At 41.0% G+C, this 26,100-nt stretch overlaps 1 protein-coding gene across 3 annotated transcripts in view; it reads left to right on the top strand.

The window, feature by feature from the left end:
• Positions 1-26,100, top strand: part of PLEKHM3 (pleckstrin homology domain containing M3) — a 71,718-nt gene that overhangs the window by 11,096 nt on the left and 34,522 nt on the right. For all 3 annotated transcript variants that reach the window (XM_081313395.1, XM_081313396.1, XM_081313397.1), the window contains 3 exons: positions 5,542-6,465; positions 21,436-21,581; positions 23,795-23,988. In XM_081313395.1, the coding sequence (XP_081169521.1) occupies positions 5,542-6,465; positions 21,436-21,581; positions 23,795-23,988 (1,264 nt within the window). The remainder of the gene's footprint in view (positions 1-5,541; positions 6,466-21,435; positions 21,582-23,794; positions 23,989-26,100) is intronic.

Here is a 26,100-nt window from a genome sequence, read left to right as displayed (position 1 = left end):
CTATCATATGCAGACAATAACACTACCAAAAGATTGTGGACCATGAGAAATGGAACCCAAGTTTTACTTACAGTATGATCTCTGCTTCTATTACCTGGAGAGGTTGTTAGAATACAAAGAAAGAGAAACGTTAGCTGCTCTCAGTGAGCATTTCTGATATATAACATACATTACAAAGATTGTAATGAGACATAATAAAGAAAAGGGATATAATCTGTAGAGAGAAAATATCTTATCCTGCTCTTTTCTCTGATGTTTCCTCCTTTAGGACTTGTTTCCCTAGAAATTACATTTCAAAGAAAAAAGGAAAAGCTACCCCAGATGTGGGCAATTTAATGTGATTATCTCCTATTTACTTTGAAGGGCTTTGATTTGCTCTGCCTCAATTGAATTTCCTTGTTTGGTGAAAGTAAAGAGAAATTTTGTTTCCCTTTTAGAAGCTGGAGAGAAAGCACTCTGTGAAAAGGTATTATTGTGTAGCTTTGGTGCATAAGGCAGGTGAGGTGGAAGAGGAGATAGATGTCTGAGGGAAGGCAGTGGTCAGGGAGCTGTGATCTGGCCAGCTTGTGCCAGCAACTGCTGCTCCAAAGTGTGTGCTGGATATGCATGTTAATCAAGTCATTCCTCGCTATTGTTCCTGTTGAAGTGGGAATCCAGTTCACAGTAGCTTGAGAGACAGTCCGTAGAAAGAATGACTGGCTGTAGAAGATGGGGGGGGGAGTGGGGAGGTGCGGATGGGAGGAGAGAGAGCTTTTGTCTTGCTTAACAAAAGACGAGCAAATCTCTGAGACAGTTTAAGGCAAGCAAGGAGAGGAAAACAGGGATGGACGTGGCATGAAAACTAGCAGAACCTGAAGTGTCTTTTGTGCTTGCTAGAAATTAGAACAACCGATGGGAGTTCTAGTTGGATCTGCAGTAGCCATGCGGCTTCTCTTTCTGGGTTAACAGAAAAGGAAGATGCCAGTAGAATGTGTGCCCATTATCTACACTACAAAGGCGTGGGGGGGGAGGCTCAAAGAATTAATGAGTTCTGAGTTAACACAGAAATTCTAATAAATCCTAGAACCAGAGATGGAAGGCAAATAAAATTGGCTTCTACTCATACTGTATCCTTTTGTCTCATCGACAACTCTTTCCTTCAAATTCAAATTGAATTTAGTTTCTTTGTTGCCTGCAAGTTAAATAAAACCTCTCTTTTTAGGGTTTTTTTCAGGGAGGATAAAATACATGTTGGCAGAGCAGTCTTCTATTACTTGCTTTAGTTCAGTGTGATAGGAGAAACATATGGTACCGTGTATTGGAATAGTTATATCAGATACAGTGGCTGAGGTTGGGGTAAAATGCACAAATGGAAAATGCAGACACATCATTAAAAATATTTCTGAAAACTGGAGGAGGTTCATTAAATTCTACAGCTGGATGGTACCAATTAGGCCAGTGTTTCTCAACCTCAGCATCTTTACGTTGTGTGGACCTCAGCTCCTAGAATTTCCCAGCCTGCACCATTCTGTTCAAAAATCTAAATAAAAGCTTTCCAGGCAGATGGAAGCTTCCTTCTACATGGAAGGAAGTGTGTAGTGGGGTGCCCCAGGGCTCTGTTCCGGGCCCAGTGCTCTTCAATATCTTCATTAACGATTTGGATGAGGGGATAGATGGGGAACTCATAAAATTTGCAGACGACACCAAGCTGGCAGGAATAGCCAATACTCCAGAAGATAGACTTAAAATACAGGAGGATCTGGACAGACTCGAACACTGGGCGCTATCTAACAAAATGAAATTCAATGGTGAAAAAAGTAAGGTTCTACATTTAGGAAGGAAAAATCTAATTCACAGGTATAGTATAGGTGGTACCTTGCTCAATAGTAGTAACTGTGAGAGGGATCTCAGAGTCCTAGTAGACAATCACTTCAATATGAGCCAGCAGTGTGCTGCAGCTGCCAAAAAAGCCAACACAGTGCTAGGCTGCATTAACAGAGGGATAGAATCAAGATCACGTGAAGTACTAATACCACTTTACAATGCCTTGGTAAGGCCACACCTGGAATACTGCATCCAGTTTTGGTCACCACGATGTAAAAAAGATGTCGAGACTAGAAAGGATACAGAGAAGAGCAACAAAGATGATTGGGGGACTGGAGGCTAAAACATACAGGGAACGGTTGCTGGAATTGGGTATGTCTAGTTTAATGAAGAGAAGGGTGAGGGGTGACATGATAGCAGTGTTCCAATATCTCAGGGGCTGCCACAAAGAAGAGGGAGTCAAGCTATTCTCCAAAGCGCCCGAAGGCAGGACAAGAAGCAACGGATGGAAACTAGTCAAGGAGAGAAGCAACCTAGAACTAAGGAGAAACTTCCTGACAGTTAGAACAATTAACCAGTGGAACAACCTGCCTCCAGAGGTGGTGAATACTCCAACACTGGAGGTTTTTAAGAAGAGACTGGACAGCCATTTGCCTGAAATGGTATAGGGTTTTTTGCCTTAGCAGGGGGTTGGACTAGATGACCTCCAAGGTCCCTTCCAAATTATTATTATTATTATTATTATTATTATTATTATTATTATTATTATTATTATTATTATTATTTAGATGGCTTTTAGTCTCTTTTGGGCACATAGCACAGTAAAGGGGAGCTCAACAGTTTGGTTCCACCATCAAATGGCTGCTGTTACAGTTTGGAATTTTTCTTTTCTATTGGTCAAAATCTGCCTTCGTATGACTTAAATACCTTATTGCCTAAGAGGTGTTGGCTTTCGTCTGTGTGACATTTCAGTTAAAGAATGCCATTATATTCCCCCCTCCTATACCCATGCTTCTCTGAAAGCTAAAATTACCAACTCTTACATAGGGCTAGTTTCTAGTCCTCTGATCATCCTTGTTGTCCTATGCCACCAGCCCAGGACCACCTGTACTCTTCTCTCACATAGTACCAATTAAGACATTTCCCAACATATTTTGCATCCCCACATAAGATACAGCACTGCCAGGCATTTGCCATTTTTAAAAACAATTTCCAGAAAATGCTCTTCCAGAAAGAATATCAAGCAGTCCTGTACATGTTTACTAAATCCTATGGTGATCAGTGGTGCTTACTGTTTAGCAAATGTCCCTTAGGATTATGGAGTTTACAGTAGTAAAAAAATGATCATAGCTTAAATGTAAATAATTTTAATATACACGGTATGAGGTGTAATTCACAGTGAAAAAGAGGTTCATCTTCCTATTGAACTTTTACAAATGTGAGAATAAATGAAAATATTAGAAGAATAACAAATATCCTTTTGCCCAATGATTGTAGAAACATGTTTGCATTAAACATGAACACTAAACATGTTCCTTGGACAATTTAGAGTATTTTTTTAATTTTGTGTGTTTATATGTGTGTATATATACACACAGTAACAATACTCTTATGGAAGAACGAGTGAGAGAGGTAGTTTGAGAAGTGGCTCTGAAGATGATCTTAAAGGTACTTATGGGAGAAGGAAGTCATACAAATCATGTTCCGAGCCATTTTAATAGTATTTTGAATTAGTTCCAGTAATAGCCTGCAAGCTAGAGCAGATGGCAAAGAATAGGCATAATATGATCATTTCTGCCAGCTCCCATTAACATACCTGGCTGCCTATTTTGGATCAGTTGTTTCAAGATCCTTTGTAAGAGCAGCTACCTGTAATTCAAGTAAAATGTTATCAAGGTGTAAGTTTGGACCTCTAAATCAGGGCTTTTCAACTGGTGGTACGCGTACCACCAGTGGTACTTTAGCACCTGCCAGGTGATATGCGACCCCTAGCCAAGTGTAGTGGGGGAGGGAACCAGCTAAAGTGGCACTGAACAGACTTGGAGGAGATCAGCTGGAGTTGCAAAGCTTGGCAGAAGCCCCAGGATCGGTGCATGTGGCGACATAGTAATTGGAGCTGCCAACGCACCCAGAAGAGAAAAGGAGGAGGAGGGCGGAGAGAAGAGAAGAATAAAGGGCAGGTTTTGGCGAGAGAGGGAGAGAAAGAGCGAGAAGAGGCTTTTCTTACCTAAGCAGTGAGGAGAGACAGAGCAAGTGGCCTGTTTTTGGAGGAAGGGTGAGTGAGCAAGCGGCCTGTTTCGTGAGCGGCCTGTTTTCTGGGGTCTATGAGCAAGCGGTCTGATACTGAGCAGCCTGTTTTCGGGCGAAGGGTGCGTGAACGAGCGGCCTGTTTAGCACGGACTGTTTTCAGGCAAAGGGTGCGTGAGCGAGCAGCCTATTTAGCGAGTGGCGTGTTTTTGGGCGAAGGGTGCGTGAGCGAGCGGCCTGTTTAGTGAGCGGCGTGTTTTCAGGCAAAGGGTGCGTCAGCAAAAGGCCTGTTTAGCATAGCCTGTTTTCGGGCAAAGGGTGCGTGAGCGAGCGGCCTATTTAGCGAGTGGCGTGTTTTCGGGCGAAGGGTGCGTGAGCGAGCGGCATGTTTTCAGGGGAAGGGTGAGCGAACGGCATGTTTTCGGAAGGGCGAGCGAGTGAGCGGAGTGTATTTGGAAGGGCAAGCAAGCAAGTGGCATGTTTTCAGGGTAAGTGCTAGTGAGTAAGCAGCGTGTTTTCAGAAGGGCAAGCGAGCAAGCTGGGCAGGAGCCCCAGAATCAGCATGCGCTTCTGCAGGGGTACGGGGGCTCGGCAGAAGCCCCAGGATCAGTGTGTGCAGCTACAGCTGATCGGTGCTTCTGCTCAGCCCTCCAGAAATGCTGATCAGCTTGAGCCAGGTGCGGATCCTAGTACTTTCACTGAGCCCCGAAGAAGCGCTGATCAGCTGGAGCCTGGTGCCGATCCTGGTGCTTCTGCTGAGCCCTGACAGCCCTGCAGAAGCATAGATCAGCTGTCAGGGCTCAGCAGAAGTGCCAGGATCAGCGCCGGAAGGAAGGAAGGAGATGGGAATGAGAAAGAGGGAGACAGGGAGGGAGGGAAAAAGGAAGGAAGGACCCCCCCACACACGGTAACCACAATGCTAATGCGACCCTCAATGAACTTGATTTTGACACCCCTGATATAAAAGGTTGTTAAATGAATCTGGTTTCCCCATTGACTTTGCTTGTCAAAAGGTTGCACGTGACCTGGAGGCACTGCAGCCATCATAAATATGAATCAGTTGCCAAGCATCTGAATGTAAATCACATGACCCTGAAACGGTCATAAGTGTGAAAAATGGTCATAAGTCACTTTTTTCAGTGCTGTTGTAACTTTGAACAGTCACTTAAGCAAACTGTTGCAAGTCAAGGACTACCTGTACTTTATCACTTTTTTCCTTTTTTTCCTTTTTTTTTGGGGGGGGGGTCAAGTTTTTGACACCTTGCTAGGCGACTGGTGGTACTCGGATGTTGCCATATCCTAAAAGTGGTACAATGGGTGAAAAGGTTGAAAAGCCCTGCTGTAGTGAACCTAACCAACCTCAGTTGATAAAAGATTCCCAGCCACTGTGATTTCCTTAGCCAATAATGAACAACTTTTACTGGTCAACTTAAGCATTATAGAGATGTTTTAAAGCATTTATAATTTACCTTTGTTCAAACTCTTTTCTAGAACACGAGCCTACATATTCAAATATCTTGAAGAAAGGGTATGTAGAAATTAAGAACAACCGTGGCAGTTATTGGCAGGCTTTTTACGCAGAACTCTCTCCATATGAACTTTGTCTGTATGAACTTGACAAAAGCGGCAACCGGAACCTTCCAACAGTTTATCTGCTTTTGCACTTCCAAAGCATCAATGTGGAAACCAGTGTAGTTGATGCAGTCTTGTTCAATAATTTGCACCTGCAACTCAAAGCAGAATCGCCTTGGGAAGCTTTGGACTGGGGGCAAAAGCTTCGGCAAGCTGTTCACTCTTCACTTCCATCGTTTCTGAGGCCAAAAGGAGACTTGGTGAACTCATGGAAGTTGGATAATGCTGAGAGCAGCCTCATTCAAAACCATGGCTTACGGAAGGAACCTGCAGAATTTTTCCAGTTGTCATCTTTGACCCCAAACATCAAGGATTACCAAAGCATTGTCAAGTCAGGGATTCTTTACAGGCTGACTCTCCAGAATAACTGGAAAGCATTCCATTTTGTACTCAGTGGGTCTCTTCTCGTGGCTTTTCAGATCGGTGGGCTTGATGAGGACCCTCTGTGGAGCTACAATATGGAGGCATGCGTCTCTGTTCAAACTGATATTCTGGATGATTGTGACTCTTGCTTTCAGGTGATCTTTCCTCAAGATGTGCTTCGTCTCCGTGCAGAAACCCTTCAAAGAGCTCAGGAATGGATGGAGGCTTTGAAGGCTGCAACCAGAGCAGCAAGTTTAGGGCAAAACCTGCAGGTGACACTTAGAAACAAAGTCCAAGGCTTATCTTGTGGAAAAGAACATAGGAAGACCAAGCGCCAGTCTGTCACCACCAGTTTTTTGAGCATTTTAACTACCTTGTCCTTGGAAAGAGGCCTGACTGCTCAGAGTTTCAAGTGTGCAGGTAAGTAATATAAAAGAAGATGTTTTGTCGTTCCCAAATCACTTCACTAATATATCTTTACACGGCATAAGAGTGTCTCAGTTTGGTATTTTTGGTGTAGCACATAACTTGGTTGTTATTCTGTTTGCAAACCGAGAGTTGGGATAATTTGAAACTCCACAGGCACGTCTTCCAAGGGTTCCCTAATACAGGGTTTTGGTACGCGGCATCGTGGTGGTACGTGGCATCGCCTTCCTCCCCCCCGCCTCCCCTCCCCCCACTCCTTCCCAGCTCACTTGCTGCCGGAAAACATGCTGCTTGCCAGCAGCCTGCGGGAACCTACCAGGGCGCGCGAAGAGTGCAGGCGCAGAGCGAGGCCCCGCCCTCCCCTGGGACTCAATTGTGCAGCAACTGTGTCATCCTTCCCCCAGATGCAAGCACGAGTCTGAAGGGGACAGAGACATCCACTCCCTCGGCAGGTAGGTGGCCATCTTCTTTTCCTCCCCTCCCTTGCGAGCTTGCGATACCCCTCACGGCCCTCACATTGCCTTCCTCCCGGGGCTCGAGAGTTTTCCCCCTCTCCTCTTCCCGAAATGCCTGGCTTTAGGGAGGGGAAAGCAAAGTGGCCAGACAGTACGTGCCCTCCCCGAGGACTCATCCCACAGCAGCAGGTGGGAATTGAGGCCCACGTTTTTTTTCCTGATGCGCGTCAGGGCAGGCAAAGCCATCAGAATGTGGGTATTGAGGGAAAACCGCGCCTGCCTGATTCCTTCCCCCCCCACACACACACACTTGGTGACTCCGTACAGCTGGCCCCGACCTCCGCTGACCGGAGCTGGCTGTACGGAGTCGTCAGCTGATCAGCGGCCCTGTACGCAGCCTCCCAGGCGCACAGTGTCGTGCTGACCTGCCGGGAACTCTGGCGACTCCATATGGCCGGCCCCGACCTCCGCAAGTGAAAAGCGAGGGAGATTGCCAGGAGCTCGAGATCGGCATTTCTCAGCACGCGCCGATTCGTGCTCCTGGCAATCTCCCTCGCTTTGTTTCAGCTTGCTTTCTGCAACAGAAAGCAAGCTGAAACCAAGAGGTTTGCAGCAAGGCAAACAATTGGGATGCACAGGAGAGTGAGATCGGCGTTTGTCAACACGCTCCGATTCGCGCTCCTGGCAATCTCCCTCGCTCGGTTTCAGTAAGCATTAACTGGCCTCACTTAAGAAGCAACCTCAAGCTCCCAGAGAAGGAAGGGAGGGAAGGGAGAGAGGAGGGAAGGGAGGGAGGGAGAGATGGGAGGGAAGGAAGGGAAGGAGAGAGGGGAGGGGAGGAAGGAAGGGACAAAGAAGGAGGTAAAGAAGGAAGGAAAGAAGGACAATAGGATAGAGGGAGGGAAGGAGGGCACCTACCCCAGTCTCACCCCCCTCCACTAGAGACTCATGGATTCCACACACACAAACCCACAGGCACCCTGCAACCTGAGGGAGGGACAATGGAAGGGAGGAAGGGAAGGAGGAAGGGACAAAGAAGGAGGTAAGGAAGAATGAAAGAAGGAAGGGGCAATGGGAGAGAGAGAGGGAGGGAGGGCACCCACCCCAGTCCCACCCCCATCCACCAGAGACCCATGGATTCCCCCCACACAGGCACCCTGCAACCTGAGTGATGAGCTGCCCCTCCCCCCGGCCATTGACTTCACTTGTCAAAAAGTTGCAAAAAGTGATCACGTGACTCTGGGATACTGACCGTCATAAGTATGAATCGGTTGCCAAGCATCCGAATGTAAATCACATGACGCTGGGGATGCTGCAACAGTCATAAGTGTGAAAAATGGTCATGTCACTTTTTTCAGTGCCATCATAACTTCGAACAGTCACTAAGCGAATTGTTGTAAGTCGACTACCTGTACTTTATCATTTTTTTCCTTTTTTGACACCTTGCTGGGCGACTGGTGGTACTCGGAGAGTGCCTTATCCTAAAAGTGGTACAGTGGGTGAAAAGGTTGAAAAGCCCTGGACTAATATATATTAATTGTGGTAGATTGCCACCAGTCAGTCTGAATTTGCTGATACACCCTGGCCAATGCAGCTGGGAGTTCTTAAAATTTTCTCTTTAGCTATTAGAAAGAAAATGTTTTGTTTTATCTGGTCAAAATCAAGAATTGTGCTTGTTATGAAGTACAAAGGGCAGCTATGCAGCTGTGTCATCTAGTGCATTGAAAAGTCAGCAACTCAGATTTCTAAATACAAAAAAAAACTAGAAACAAAAAAAGTAAAGCAATAATCACAGAATTTCAATGAAAAATTATTTATTTATTTTTCACATTTCTGAACATCCCATCTTCCTCAAAAAGGGACTCTTGAGCAGTGTGCTATAAAAGAGCCTTGGTGGAGCAGTGGGCTAATGCCTCCTTAAGTAACACCAGCTGCCTGCAATTAGTGCAGGTTCAAGTCCCACCAGGCTCAAGGTTGACTCAGCCTTCCATCCTTCCGAGGTAGGTAAAATGAGGACCCAGATTGTTGGGGGCAATAAGCTGACTTTGTAATAATGGTGCTTCGGGGGGGGGGGGGCGAAAGCCCTAATAAGCAGGCATATACATAGAATGAAGGCTGTTGCTAAGCACATTTGATTTGTGCTTAGATTGTAAGCCGCCCTGAGTCTTCGGAGAAGGGCGGGATATAAATGGGATTAAAATAAAATAAATTAAAAAAACATAAAAATATAAAAAACAGTAAATAAAATTGAAATATTACAACTAAAATTTCAAAAGGAGGCGAGAATAATAAAACCCTGTTAAAATTAATTTTAAAAGGTGAAGGGAGCACCAAGCGGTCCCACGATCGATCGCCTGCTCTTTTAGGCTTCACAGAGCTATGTTTTAACTCCTTTTCCGAAGGCCAGGAGAGTCAGGGCCCGCCTCCCCTCTTGGGGGAGAGTATTCCACAGGGCAGGAACAACAGAGAGAGAGAAGGCTCTTTTCCTAGGCCTGGCCAGTCAGGGTTCTTTAACTGGTAGGGTCTGCAATGTACCTTCATCCCATCACAAGAATCTGGATGGCCACAAGATGGTAGCAAAAGTAAGTAGCCTTTGTATTTCATGTAAGTAGTCAACCAGATTTTCCCAGCCCAAGTATGATATTGTGCCCATCTGGTTCATGAATAGCTTTTATAGAAGGAAAGGTAGATGTCTATGTTCTTATATATAACATTTTGCCAAATTTGTTGTACTTTGATTTTACAGATTTTTCAGTGTATTTAGTACGCACAGAGTCAGCCGACATTCAGTTACAATGAATTATTTGAATAAAACTTTTCTTTGCCCTTGCAACTTTTTATGAATCAAATCAGTTGAAAGTAAAATACTGTATTTTTCCATCTATAAGAGGCACCCTTGTATAAGACACTCTGGCATGCGAGTGTCTCTGTGCTGATCAGCTGTTGGGCGGAGCACCGAATAGCTGAGCCAGCAGATCCAGAGGTTCGGCCCGCCAACAGTCTTGCCCCCTCCCCACTCCCGTTAGTGGCAAGCCCACAAAGGCTTGACACCTCCACCAGGCGGCATGGCAGCGGCATGTAAAGCACCCACTCAGGCATGCCCTGGGCTGCGGAGGTTACCATTATTTTTTCGTGTATAAGACGCTGCAGTTGTATAAGACCCGTCTGATTTTTGAACAGGGTGTTTGCAGGAAAAAATAGCGTCTTACACACAGAAAAATACGGTAATAGATTACTGCTAATACTAATAGAAAATTTCTTCAAATTAAAGAAAAACAGTCTGTAAAGCTAGACACATAAATGAGTGGAAGTTCTGTTGTCCTCTTTCTGTTAGTTTTTTTACAGGCTGGGGGGAGTGGGGGAGAGGATGGAGAGGAAATGGTTCCACATGAGCGGCAGGCAAGCGCACACAGCTCCATTTCCGCTCACTACTCACACAAATGGAACCTCGTGCATGCGTGCCAGTACCCGCTACTCATCCAAATGGAGCTGCCTGTGTTCACCCGCTGCTCCCGGCGCCCAGTCCCCTGGGGCTGGGGATCCTTGGACTAGAACACAAGAGCGGAGATTCTCACCTTTCCCATTGACATTGTTTTTTGGAAGATTGCAAATGGCAATCACGTTAATAGACGATGCTGCAATTGTTATAAATGTGCGACAATTGCCTAGCATTGAATCGCAATCTTCCCCCTGGTTGGGCCAGTCTCTCTGTTGACTACATTACGCCTCTTTCTGCAAGCAGTTTGCTTCCAGGTGCAATTCAAGGTCCTCATCTTGATGTTTAAAGCCCTACATAGCGTGGGAACAGGTTTTTCGAGGGATGGCCTCTTCCCAGATACATCTACCCATCCCACCAGGTCAGGCGGGAAGAGTATGCTACAGGTTCCATTCCCAAAAAGAGCTCCATTTGGCAGAACGCAGGCAGCCTTCCTTTTCTGCTATGGCCTCTTTGCTCTGGAGCATCATTCTCCTGAGGTGAGGTTAGCCCCATCTCTTATTAGCATTCTGGTTTGAAAGAGGGCTAAAAGACGCCATTTATGTTAAAATTAAACAGTCCTCTCTCAATAGAGGGGGAGGGATAGACACCACCTGTCTTCTGTTTACAACATAGTCCTTTCTAGCAGTTCCAAGAACGTTTCACATCCATTTGCACTTTGATTCAGGTGACCCAGAGGGCACAAATAAAACCCTAACTGGCCTCAACTACTCTCAGAGAGCTAATGACTGACCTTCAGAGTGCTAAAGACCAAATGACTGCAAGGAATACCGTGTTTCCCTGAAAATAAGACCCAACCAGAAAATAAGGCATAGCATGATTTTCAGGATGGTCATAATAAAAGCCCCACCCCAAAAATAAGCCCCAGTTAAGATTGTCAGCCAGATGGATGCTGACAATCAAGGTGCTGGTCCTTACCTATAAAACCCTACATGGCCTAGGCCCGGAATATTTGCAGGACCGTCTGCTGCCAGGAACGATTTCCCATCGCCCTGTGCGCTTGCACAGAGAGGGCCTCCTCAGGGTGCCGTCGGCCAGACAATGTCGGCTGGTGACCCCCAGGGGGAGGGCCTTCTCTGTTGGGGCACCTACTTTGTGGAATCAGCTCCCCCGAGAACTTCGGATGGCCCCAGATCTCCGGTCCTTTCGTCGCGACCTAAAGACATACCTTTTCCAACAGGCCGACCTGGACTGATGATAATGGGGTTTTAATTATGATTTTAAATGTTTTTATTGGTTTTAGTGGGACTACGATATAATTTAATTCTTTTTAATATTTGTATTTATTGTATTTTATTGTTGTTAGCCGCCCTGAGTCCTTCAGGAGATAGGGCGGCATACAAGTCTCATTATAAATAAATAAATAAATAAATTTAGTACCGTGTTTCCCCGAAAATAAGACTAACCGGAAAATAAAATAAAATGAAATGAAATAAAATAAAATAAAGCGTCATTTGGAGCAAAACTTAATATAAGACTCAGTCTTGTTTTCAGGGAAACACATTATGAATCCTTCCATTTCCACCATTCAGTCAAGAAGCTTCTTGGATGAGAAGTGAAATGTCTTCAAGGAAAAATAAAGTCCATTTGCCTTTTGTAAAAGCACTTTTGGGATTTCTAGAAGACCCTTAAAACATTGAGTTTTTTTGCCACTTTTTGAAATCCAGGGCTTTCAGACATTTGATTTACTTTTAATTAGATTATATTTCTTTAGTTGAAAATAATGGCCACATTTCTTGTCTGCAAATTTATTCTTGGAGAATTTATCCTTCTGACACATCTGAATTTAAAATTTGTAAGTGTTGATCACAGAGGCTATATGAACCACTTTGCAGCTGTGAAAAATTGTATGCAGTACTGTAGTGCAACCTTCTAAAATTATGAACGTGTGCAACCTCCATGAAAAAAAATGTAAATAATAGAGAAGTTGTCTGTGATTGGTTTTGACAAATAGCTAAAAAAGTCTTAGCTGTGACATACAGCCCTTTTGGAAAACCCCTGGGCAATGATGTTGACAAGTGTGTACTAAGAAATAGATTATACTGTTAATGTCAGATGAGGATTCTGTTTTGTTTTGAAACCATTCTCATCCGTAGCAAATATAAATTCTCCAACACCAGCTTACAATTAGTACAGTGTTGGTAAAGGTAAGGTCTAAGATACAGTGTGTAGCCTGGGATAGCAGTCCCCAACTTATGTGGCTTGGCAGTCCAGCTGGGGGGGAGAGGGGAACTGGGCTGCATAAGGGGCAGGCTGGCGCACACGCATGCTCACACAGCTCAATTTGCGCAAGTTGAGCTGCTCACGCATGTGCACACGCGCCAGCCTGCCACTCACATGGCCTGGTTCATAATAGGCCACAGCTCAGTAGTGGGCCACAGCCAGGGGTTGGGGACCCCTGGCCTAGGACAAATAAGTAAACCTTTTTGATGAGCAAGTATTTTACATTAGTTCCTTAGACTCCATTTTTTGTTCAGAACACCATGCTGCCATTATGTGCTTACAATTCCCAGAGGTAATTTAGCTGAAAGATAACTCTGTAAATGCAAAAAATTCCTTTAACAAATGCATGGACCTGCTCCATAATACTATTTTTGTTTTATTTATTTATTTTATTTTATTTCCATTTATATCCCGCCCTTCTCCGAAGACTCAGGGCGGCTTACAAGCTTAGCAGTAGCCTTCATTCTATGTATATGCCTGCTTGTTAGGGCTTTCACACATCCCCCAAGCGGCATTATTACAAAGTCAGCTTAATTGCCCCCAACAATCTGATGAGGATGCACCAAATATAGGTTAATTGGATTTTTAAAAAATCTACACTGGGAGGTACCTGCATATATGAGTGACCGCAGACACTATTCTTGGCAACTATTGCCTTGCCCTATTTTCTGCATTTATTTTTTTTAAAAAAATCTTTAAATAATAACAGGATCTAATATGCTGCAAAGCAAGTGCAAATTCCAGCATCATATTTGTTTTCAAGAATATCTCTGAACCTCAACTGTATTCCATAAATTTCCTTTTAAATAATGATGGATGGTTGCAGCCTATTATTTTAATTGGGATTTTACTCCTTTGTTTTGATGAAAAGGAAGAGTAAGCCAAGGATATAGGTAGTGTTATTCAGTGGGAAAGCTAGAGGGGATGACAATGACAATCTGGTAAATTAATGCCTTATAACTGGTTGTATCCTTGTAGCACATAAACACCCATACATATACTTTAACAGACATAACTGGCTAACAAAATTCCATATGTATCCAGGAGCTTAAGGTGGGATTCTAACATTATCTTGGCCCCATATAAAGAGCTGTATAATCCCCAAAATAATTTAATATAATTAATACAGTGTAGTTATTATTAAGCACTACATTAAATTATTTTCAGTGTAAAAATAACCAGCCAAGGGAAAGGAGACTGTCAATAGTGATTGCAAAATGTCTTCATTGGCCTTTTCCCATTTAGAAGTATTTTGTCTGTCTTGTCCTCATAGGGTGACTGTTTAACCTACCAGGATTGCTACCGGTAATTGCATCTTGTAGGCATTAGGCACACCAATTCCTCTTCCACCCCCCCCCCATACCCTTACCCATCCCACCCCACCCCCACAGCTGCAAAAGTGGAGTAAGCTTTGTGTAGATAAAAAGCCATTTAGTGCAAATTCCTGTAATTACCATCATTGTGTCCTGTCTGAATGGTACATAATACAGCAGAAGCCTTTCCTAATTGAGACTTTACAGGAGGTACAAATCCCTTCTTTGTTCAGCCTGACAAATTAGCGCCAGAAAGTGGCAGGGTCCAGTAAGAATCAAAGACTTAGCTGCACAAAGATGAGACTTAAGGCTACAGTAATAACCCTCTCTTGTTCTTCATGGGAGGAGAAAAGTAATGGTGAATAGAAAAATCAAGGTGTTTTTTTTCCTTTTTGTTGTGAATTCCCTTGACATGACAGCACCTTAGGGCTGCTCTATTTATTTAGTAAAAGTGATTAAATAGCAATGCAACAGAGTGGCCCACTGTCCCTCCAGTTCCCCCCAAGCTGTAGATCCCCACAGCCTTGTCTAATTGATTGACAATGACCCACTGATAGAGAGGTTTGTTGGACGGATTTGTTGGAGACAAGGTTTTTCCTTTTCCCATTTTTTTTTTGTTTGTTTTTCCTTGAATCCAAATGGTGGTAATAGGGATTTGTTTCTGTTTAAATTGCTCTCTGTGGTTTTTTGTCTTGCTATACTTTCCTTTAAATGCATTTTCAGCAAAAGCTTCCAGACAAACAGTTGACTTTAAAGAGTGAATGAAAAAGAATATTGCTTAAGACAAGCTTGTCTTGGCTACTAGCTAGCATTTTCTAACCAAGCGTATAGTAAGGTCAGAAGAACATTTCACAAAATGGACTGGTACATACCTGACCCCAAATAGTTTTACTTCCCTGGCCCTGAGAATAAAGAAGCTTTATTAAGGTTATAACTCTGAATACATCTCTATAAAACTAAGTCAGCAAGGCTTATTTCTTCATAAATATAGGAGTTCACTGGAGTTTGCAACTAATTATTACCCCCACTCCAAAGAATAATATCTTCCACTGCTGTGCTAGTTTTCAGTCTGCAAGAAACTTAAGTCAGATTCAGATGACGTAAAACTTTAAACTCATGTCCCATGTGGTTATTACTGTCAGGGTTATATATATTAAATGGACTATTCTTCCTGGTTAGGCAAGTTCGGTGACACTTCAGTTTCAAATTTTTATGCCAGTTAAATAACGTAGGTGCCATTTTGCTTTCCTGCCATCCTATAACTAGTTTTCAGTTTTCAAAATATTTCCTTCCAATTAGGGAATGTAGGCAACCAATTCTGGAAGACCTGAAGCTATTCTGAATGGTATAGCAAACCTAGAATCATTGTGATAATCATGATGCTTCAAGGATTTGTGGTCTATGGCAGGAGTCACCAACCCGCGGTCCATGGACCGGCACCAATCCACGGCATGCCAGAAACAAGTCCATGCAAACAAGTGAAGCCCCATCCGCAGGATGCAGGCAGCACGCAAAACCACACTCCCTCCGGGCCATGAAAAAAACCTCTCTCCACAGAACCGGTCCCAGGTGCCCAAAAGGTTGGGCATTTATTCTTTGGTTTGCCTTCATAAGAGTACATCTTGAGAGTATTGTCTGTGTTTGCTCCCTCAGAAGTAAAATCTGATAACTTCAGGAAACTTATATTTACATCAGTGTGTGTTGGATTTCATTGGAAAAGAAATGTCCTTAGCATAGGCTCCATTATACTTTGTGCTTGTTTAACATATAAAGGAAGCCTGGTTCCCACCCTTCTTATTGGTTTTGCTTCTTGCAGCTTCATCCTATGAAAATATAGTTCGGTAATTTGTGTGCTGTGTGTATATGTGTATGCTTATTATTTAAAAGTTTGGATGCTAAATGATACCCTTAGTATCTTGTAAACTTCCTGTTTCCCTGCATATATGGCAGTTGGAATCCCTCAACAAGAAAAATGAATGGCTCTAATGAAGCAATAAAAAAGGGATTGGTAGGGACAATCTAGTATTAAATGCATGTTACAGGGACCTAGGACATGCTAACTGCATTCTGTGAGTAATCAAAAAGACTCACAATGTGAGTTATCCAGCTCACAATAAATGGAGATCACTGCTCAGCTCTCACCCTTAGCCACATCTTGCATCGGCTCTTACAGTAACATGAAAGACCGTGCATGTTAACTTCATATGCTTAATTTCTTTTCACTGGTACTGTTTGAGTTTTTATCGCCTATTTGTGCTATTCATTGAAACAATTTGATGGAAATCTTTTTCACATCTCATCTTCTAATGTCAAGACTAAATGGTTTATTATCACAATTATTATTTCCATGTCTCTGGAAATGTATAAAATATCAGAATTTCACACGCATATCAATTTTGCCTTCAGGGTCAACGGAACAGGGTAGCTTGTTTATCACTGTAGGCATGGCTGCATGACAAAAGAAAAGAAAGATGAACTGGAGTTTTCTTTTCCTGGCTTGCTAAGTCAGATGAAGAGTCTTGTTTAGCCCCCACTTCCAGCCGCCAGCCAGAAGCAGTGGCTTACTAGGGACTTTCAAAAAGTTTCCCAGCCAAATTTGAAGGCACCTTGCTGCTTTGAGTGCTTGGTTCCATTTAGGAGGGAAAGGTTGTAAGGATGAAGAGTTCCTTCTTTATGAATTTGACATTTCCCTTTTCAAAGCCACTGCATCTGGAATGAATCAGCAGATAAAGCAAATGAAGTGGGATTGTGTGAAACCGTTTCTTTTGGCTGTACAGTGCTGATTCTGTCACTTGAACATTTCTTGTGCAACCCCTATGAATTCAATGCTACAAAAAGGAAAAAGAAAAATACAGTATCTCCCTGGGTTGATCAGAAGCTACTTTAAAAAAAAGGCAGCCGTGTTCCCTACCATTTGAGCAGCTGATTCCAGCCCCCTCACTTTTGCCTTCTGAGCGTTTTCCTCCACTTCAGGCACATCTTCTGGGGTGGGACCCATTTGCTTATTTCCTCTCTCCTTTCAGAATAGTACTATGAGTTTTAAAATATGCCCTTCTTCACCTTATATTACTTTTAGCGCGCCACTAGCCTCCAAGATAAGCTGTATATATGCGTGCTTTTGTGTTTAGAGTTTTGCTTCATGGTTTCCTAATACCCTTTGAAATCAAAGCAATAAAAAAAAACAGTTTCAAAGGTGAAGGCTCCTCCTGCCACAAATTGATCTTTGTGAGATAGCTGGTGTAATGGTTTGCTCAGGTTGTATTGACTTGGAGTTTAAGGTTAATAAACATACAAAGAACAGATTTTGGTTTGTTTACCTTGCTAAATGCAAAGTGCAGTTTTGTCAGCAATAACCATACTGTCTCTGGTGTGGTAAGGAAGAGGTTTGTCAACAATTGTTGCAGAGTATGGTGTGAAAGCAATGCAACAGACTTCGTAATATAACGTTTATTTCAGTCAGTGACCAGATAAAATAGAACATATATCAGGTACAAGGATGCCAGTCATGTGCTGTAATCAGTTGTTTGCATACATTCACAGCAGCTATACATAACTTTGCAACAGATCTTTAGTTTTTCCCAGTGCTTTTTTTGTAAAAGAAAAAGGTGCCGGAACTCACACTTGTCATACAACCCGCCTTGCCTACCCTACAAGGTTCCATCCAAAAAAGGTGCCGGAACTCCGTTCTGAGCGTTCTATGAGAAAAAAAGCCCTGGTTTTTCCTCTCCTTAGTTGGGCAGCATGCCTACTTTCTATCCAATTTTTTTTTGGGGGGAAGCCTTTCTAGTCCTACTTTTAGACAAGGAGAATCTCCCTAATATGATGGTCCCATTCATCAGTGCTAGAAAATAAAATTATCTGACCTTATCCTTTCCACTTTTTTCACTTACAAAGCGGAGCTGCCTGGCACTAGCTGGCCTCCCCTGTGCTGCCCTCTTCTTAATGTGGTGTTTTGGGTGGTATTTTCTGACTTCCACAAGGCTGCAAAAACAGATGGCTCTGAGCCATCCAAACTGCTGTCCTTGAGCAGCCAGAAGGCAGCAGCAGTATCTCTCAGAACTACTCGCTTAACTCTCTCACGAAGCCACAAGAGAACCTTCAGTCTGCCAATAATTCATGCTCGTGAATTCGTGGCCTAGAAAGATGACCCGTGGATCATGGACATACATACTTTTAAAAGAGAAGGCCTGCTTGCAGACATGCCTTATCTGTGTAGCATGTCATATTTACTTTGCTTTTGTTGGAACTGCTGCCTAATTAAAGAAACCTGGCATGACAAACGGTATGGAGTTTTGTAGTAAGCTGAAATCCACTTCCTTTGGAAAGAAATGCCCATGAGTTCAAGTGCAGACTTCTGAAATCAAAACATTATAAAAACTGCACGTGTTGCAAACTATAAAAATTTTTGAAAATAGTTTTTCTGTTTTTTAATGATGTAGCTTTGGTTTATCCTATCTCCCAGGCATAAGATGCTCCCTCAAAAACAGTACTGCTCTGTTTGGATTTTATAAGATTGGGAAGCATAGCAAGTCGTCTTCTGACTGCCTCTCACCCCGTAATCAGAGATGGTCTTGACTAAAAAGTTGGACTTTTAAAACCTTGGTACCCTACTCATCATTGCCCCAGCAAAGTCTGTATTTTGGTGTCTGCAATGCCTATTTTTATTTTCTATGGTTTTATTTCTGCCGATTTATCCCCATGTGAACTTTTTTTTAAAAAATATTTTTATTGTAACACTTAATCCTCCTTTTCTTTTTAATGATTTTTTATTCTTATCCCTCCTACTGAAAGGATTTATAGAAGTAGGCTAAATACATTCAGCATTTTTAAAAACGAGAAAAAATGAGAGAACTTTCAAAATCAAATGGAACTTTAGGCAATGATATATTTATACATTTTAAAATTGCTTACACAGTTTTTTTGGTAAGTAAAGGTAAAGGTTCCCCCGCACTTGCGTGCTAGTCGTTTCCGACTCTTTTTTTGGTGGGATGACAGTAAATGTGACAGTAATTTTGTCAAAAATGTATGCTTTTTTGCCTTTATTATCAAGGGTATCAGTTAATGAGAGTCAGAACCATAATTTAAACTAAATATGATTATACTCGATAGCATCGATTTCTGAATATTTTGAGATAACTTGCAAATAGTTCCAACATATGTGCTTAAAATTCAGTGCTTTGGGGGGGGGGAGGTAAGGAATACATTTTTCAAATCTACATAAATCTAGTAGCACCCCATTCCATTAACATTTTTTCTTCTCATTTCTAGACAGTGATATCCCTGCGTAGGGTATATTTTAAAGCTTTTTTAATCCCTTTAATAAACATTGAAAATAAGAATTATATTTTCAAACCCAAAAAATATCTCTCTGTGTTTCAAGAATGATCCAAATGTTAGGATTCCAATGATGGTTTAATACTGATAGAACATCAATAATTGTTTTGATAAAGCACTGATGAAACAAAAATTCCTTTTCAAACAGGCAATTCACCATTCTAGAAATCTGTAATATAGAATGTAACAAGAGGAAGATGTAATATAGAATATTTCTTTCAATATAATGAAATGTTTGTTTGAAAAAAACCCTAACAATTGGACTCCATTTATAAGTCCTGAAGCCCAGACAGCCTGTCTAACAAAATGCAGTGTTATATTATATCATTGCTTCCATGTTTCTTTCCTTATTGGAAGAAAATAACTTAATTGCTGTCTGTCACTGACATGCATTTTGTCACCATGCATTAGGTTGAGCTTCACAACATCAAAGGAATCAGCTGTATTCATAACTAGAAGTAAAAGGATTGTAGAAATAGCAGGCCTTATTAAAAAACAACAGCCACGCAACTGAAGGAAAGTACAAAGGATGTTGCACAAGAAAACATAAACACTACAATGGCCTTATAACACGAACTTTTTATACACATTTCCTTTTATTAAATTGACATTTTGAGTGCTCTAAGCAACATAGACTTTTGTGCATGATATGATATATGACCCAGGTAAAATATGTTGTCAAGGAAATGGAGTGGAAGTAGAAATCAAGAGAAAAACATAGAGAAGTATTGTATGAAAACAGATTGAGCAAAAAGGTTGGAAAATTAAGAATATAGACTTCTTGAGGAAGGGAAATCTGATCAATGTGCATTCTTCGTGATTATGTTCACTACTTCAAAAGCACATTTAAGATAATATGAGATGCTTTAAACCTCTATTTACTTAGAGTATTAATTAGCTATAAAGACTTTGTTTTGTTGTGATAGTTTTGTATCAAGATTCATGCACCTACACTTTGCCTTAGTACTTCAGATCAGCCTTGGACAGATATACATCCTAATAAATATTTAACTTTGCTGGTTGCTTGAAGGAGAAGTCCTTGATGAATTTATACCTGGTACATTTCTGCTAGGGAGAGTTTTTTTCCCAACATGCCTTCTACTGTATAAATGGTGAAGCAAAAATTCAACAGATCTATAAATTCTCCCTAAAACCTTCCTACATCTTCTCTCAGCAGCTTTAACCAGCATAGCCAGTAGTGAGAAGTCTGAGAAAGGCAGCTTAACAACTTCTGAAAGGCCACAAGTTACATATCCATGCTCTGAAAGAAAGGGATATAAACCCATTTCTTCCTTGGAAACTGTTTATTATAGAAGAGTAATATAGAAGAACTGTTTACTCTCTATCTGTTGGGAGGAAGGACTTAATTGCATAAAATTAAAATACCACATAAAGACACTGTGATTCTACTTGGTAAAAGGGATAGATGCACTGTTTTCCAAAAAGAGTAAGAAATTCTAAATCTATAGATAGCTTAAAAATCATTTTTGTGGGTTACAGCTGAAAAACACCTATCTTTAAAGTTTGTTGTACTAAATAAAATTTTAAAAAGAAAAAAATGTTAAAAACATGAAACTAAAATAAATAGTATTAATCTCAGGGCAATATAATTGTTTTTAAAAATGAATAATAAAATGCTAAAAACCTGATCCATTTGACAGTACAGATACAGGGGCCTGGAAAATATTCAGTCCATTTTATAATATTGCTGGACCTGGTAAAGAACTTGGATTTTTGTGATTGCTCTGATTCTTAAAAGTCAGTTCAGTTATCAGAATTTCTAGTTTTCACATGTTGTGAAAACAGTTTCTGAGAGAAATGCTCCCTGCTCTTCCTTTTGGAATCTCTTGAGTCATCTGTCTCTCATGAAGTCTTCTGCAAAACTAAAGAGGAAAGTATTAAGATATATCAGGTGGACGGGTCCTAGGGATGCCAATCAAAACACACAATTATTCTCACCATGCATGTTTGTGTAAAGGCAAAAAGATGGGGAAAGCAATTGGAAAAACTCAGGAAGGTTATAAGTGAAAGCCAATGATACCTGAAGCTCCATACTGTAATTATATGATAAAGCAAAGGAAACTTACTTTCAGTGTAACTAAATTCTGCTTTTTACACCAATCTTTTTCCCCCCTATTTGAAGGTTGTCAGCGTTGCATTGGCTTAAGCAATGGGAAAGCAAAAGTATGCAATTACAGTGGATGGTATTACTGCAACCTCTGTCACGTTGATGATACCTTTCTAATTCCTGCACGGCTAGTTCATAACTGGGACACTTCAAAATATAAGGTAAAATAAATACATGCTAGCAGTAGTACAAGTCCTTGCTCCCTGATTATAGTGTGGAATATCACACATAGAGTTGCCCAATAGGAAAACATTATGTCTGTCAATCAATCAGTATTTTGTGACCACATGTTATTATGTTATATAAAACTATGAAAATAAAGAAAATTAATAGTTTAAGAGGGAGGGGGAAAATACCAACAAATAAAAAGGCATGCAGGGAGTCAGGTTAAAATGGAGCCAATATTAAAATTGAGAGCTTAACCATTTCTTTGAGTTTAATATTGCAAAAGTAGCATCCTGACTACTAACAGTTGTAATCACATCTGGAAGGAGGTAGAAGAGTTGTTGAGCTATTGATGCTCACATTGCAAGGTCCAAGAGGGAGGAAATATAACTGCATGATAGAAACAGGAGTTTGTCTCATTCATTTCCCCTCATGTAAAGCAAATAAAACAGTTCTTTCTAATTTCCAATACCTTACCAGTGCCAAGTGAATTCTAATGAAGACTGAAGGTAACTCCCATTTCTATCCTAATGATGATCTAGCCAAGTTGAAAGCGGAAGCAAAATGCAAAGGCTAATACAATTCTGCATAGGTGAACAGGCCAACAACACAGCTTTCAGAAATGGTTTGGGCAGAACCCTCACTAATCCACTAAAGTATAAGAAAAAAGTTTTCTGTTAACAATTGCATAAGAGAGCCAATGTGTTGGATTAGGAGCCAGGAGATCCTGGTTCTGGTTCATAGAACTGTTGTTACTCTTTAAGCCAATCAGACACTCTAAGCCCAACCTACTTTCACAGATTGTTCTTATGGGAAAAAATAGGAGAGAGAACTATGTGTGTTGCCTTGAGTTCCTGAATGAAAGGCACAATATAAATCTAACAAATACAGAATTTGCCTCCGTTTCGGAATCTGGCTTCAAACCATAATTTTGTCATCTTAACTTTCAAGCATTTATCCTAATATAGCTTAGTATGATTAAGGTAAAGGTAAAGGTTCCCCCACATATGCGTGCTAGTCGTTTCCAACTCTATTATTATGATTATGATTATGATTATTCCTATATTATAGTTTTGACTTTTTGAATTAGATATGGTGATATAAAAGTGTAGTACATAAAAGAATAAATACATTATTTAAATATTTATAGCATTTTTAAACCAAAAATATCAAAAGTAACAAATTTCACTAAATTTTCATTGCTATTGCAAATAATAACAAGTTTTGTAATGGTGTATTTCACTAAACTATTGTTTGAATGGTCAGTTTCACCATCCTCTAGTTGTGAAAAATATTGTAGACTTCAATTATGGATTACAGGAGTAAAAAATCATGAAAATGTAGGCAGTGGGTTAAAATATGAAACAAAACAGTAGTGCTTTTGGTTTAAAAGAGAAAAAAAATCTGTTTTATTGTATCAGACTATTTCCCCATGTTATTGAAATGCAAGCCTAAGAATAACACTGAAAATCCCTAGCTCATTTTTAAAAGTAAGGAAATGCAGGGAGTCATTCCTTATTCTTCATTTTTGCATATTATCTTTTGTGGGCAGGTGAAGCTATGTTTACAAGATAGTAGGCATTCATCTTAATACTAAAATAATAATGGCCTTCATCAGAGATGAAGTTGTTTAAAATATATGTTTATGGCTGAAGAATTCTCTGTTTTATGGCTGAAGAATTCTCTGTTCTCCCACTATCCCCTCCATCCTCACAATTTATTTCTGAAAATGAATGGGAATTCAGAGAGGATAGTATTATTCTTCAACTTCACTTAATTAAGTAAAAACAAGATGTAACCTAGCAAGAGAAAATACTGTATAAGGCAGCAGCTTTTTGCTCCTTACATGCTATATCTAATCTTTACCGGTGAGTTTATATTAAGTTCCACAGAGCCTGGGAAGTGTAGATTAATTTAATACCTATGTAGTATAACTTCTGGAACATTCATTAACTGAATTTTGCTTTTTCGAAATGTTTAACACCAGAATTTAGTTTATATCTATATTTAGTTTATATCTATATTTAAGACTATATTTAGTTTCATTATAGCATCTTCTGGGTGTTTTTTTTAATAAATAAGGTTACATTATGTCTTATCATAACACAAATAACACTAGCATAATGTCACTAAAAGAGAGGTGTACTGATTGCCTATGAGCAGTTAAAGATTTATTAGAAGCTGAGCTTCATGGATTTCCCCCTTTTAGGTATCAAAGCAGGCCAAAGAGTTCCTGGAATATATTTATGAAGAGCCCCTGATTGACATTCAGCGAGAAAATCCTATATTGTACAGACACGTTGAGCCATTGGCAAGTGTGGCCCGTCTGAGACAGCAACTGAAATCCCTCCGAGCCTATTTATTCAGCTGCAGAGCAGCAGTGGCCGAAGACCTGCGAAGGAGGTAAGACAGAGGAACAGTTAAGAACTGACTTCCTTGGGGCTATCTTCCTTTCCTTGGCCATCTTCCACTTCCTTTCTTTAGTTCCCATGACCCAGCAATTAAAGTGTAGCCCATTGTGTCTGCCTCCGAAGGATAACTGGATACTCTCAGGGCAACTGGATGGTTGGTTCAGTGCCCAAAGGGATCTCTGATTCATCAGTCCTTCACTTAGGGATATTAGGAACAGAATGCCTAAGCAAACAAATGTCATGGAATAAATTTATTTAAAGATATATTCCAACTATGTAGATTATACAACTGCAGCACTTGAAAAGCTGATCTTCAGCACTGGAATCACGATCCTGCTTCTTGAGAATTCTCTACACTGAAAATGAAATGCCAGAGTAGATAGAGGTCCCTGAATAAAAGCAAATTAAAGTTACATACAGAGTCCAGGATTCCTATGATTGTGATTAATGCTGGAAGATCAGCAGTAAATTTAATTATCATTGAAACAAAACAAAATTTAAAAAATCAGCTGTTTTTGGCATCCTAAACAAATATGATGAAAGTTCTGGGCTTGGAAACACTTTTCTCCATTTCTTCTGTCACCCTCTCACCTGTCACTTTAACAACAGCTCCAGCTAAAGGAAGGAAGCCGGATCTGCTTTTCAAATGATGAGGTGCCTCCCTTCTAGGTTTCCAATCCCTGAAAATACAAGACAGTGAGAATGGGATTTCGTCTGTCCCCAGGAGACTACAGAAACTACTGAGCCCCAAATGCTCCCCATTTTCTGGCCTGGGATCTGTTGGAGGAATGAGAGCAGGATAAAATAGGGAGAGTCTGGTCTCTCACTATCATCATCATTGTGGTGGGTGATAGGAGCCGTGGTGGCACAGTGGTTAGAATGCAGTATTGCAGGCTGACTCTGCCGACTGCCAGCAGTTCAATCCTGACCGGCTCAAGGTCAACTCAGCGTTCCATCCTTCCAAGGTCGGTTAAATGAGGGCCCAGATTGTTGGGGGGCAATACGCTTAGAGAGGGCTGTAAAGCACTATGGAGCAGTATATAAGTCTAAGTGCTCTTCCTGTTGCTGTAATCTATGTCCCCATTATTCTGAGCTTTGGTGGAAATGGTCTGTGTGTATATGCACAAGCATTTTTGCTTTGGCATCTTCATCCGTATAATCAAAAGGAGATTATCTTGACTGTTTAGAAGATAACCTTGGTTGATGTCATGATTAATAATGTCAAAAACCAATAAAAACATTAATGTTACTGAAGTGCCTAAACTCAGTAGCCACATTCCTATTATAGGCATTTGCATTGTCTCTGTTTGGGACTGTGAAAAAAAGGAAGTTGACAATCTCTGCAGTTGACGAAGGCACAAGTGATATTTTCTTAATATCATGTAAGAATTACCTTTCTTTTTCCTATCTTACTTTTTAAAGACTTCCTTCATTTGTAATATTGGCTATAATATCTCCTTCAATTAGTATGAGATTGAAGGCTGGATGCTTTACAGGAGATTCAGTTCAGAAAAAGCATCAGAGAAAGAGATTACAACCTTTTGATTAACAGCAAAGCAAAAAAAAGAGTGTTTGATTAAAATAAAGAGGCAGGGAAGGCCAAGGCAAGTCAGTGAAGAGAACAGAAAAAAAGAGATCAAAGGAAGCAGAGAGTGAAAAGCAACTGGGCTCAAGGACATGGGGCAAAGGAGGAGGGGGGGAATGAGGAGACTAGCAGAGGCATGAAGAGCCAGTGTTGATGGAAAAGGTGATGGAAAAGGGTACAGAGGAAGCTGTGAAGAAGCATTCAGGGTAGCACAGGAACAAAAGCAAACCTGAGAAAATAGGAACCATTGCAAGTGACCAAGACGGAGACAAAGGGGGATTAGAGACTAAAGCAGTTGAGTGGGCATGGTGTAGAAAATGGAGAGGATAAAGTTAGGACATAGGTTGGAAATAATGCAGAAAGCTAACATGTTTGAATTATTATCAAACTTGCTAAAAAGTTACATTAAGCTTATCATTTGGGGGAAAGGTGTTAACATGGGTGTGTACATCTGCATAAGGTAATTGAAGAGGTAACAATGAAGATGAAAAAAATCTTATTGTAGACTAAATAATATCT

Source organism: Vipera berus, assembly GCF_964194415.1.
Source record: "Vipera berus genome assembly, chromosome: 1".
Lineage (NCBI taxonomy): Eukaryota > Metazoa > Chordata > Lepidosauria > Squamata > Viperidae > Vipera > Vipera berus.
This window is presented reverse-complemented; position numbering and strand designations above follow the sequence as displayed.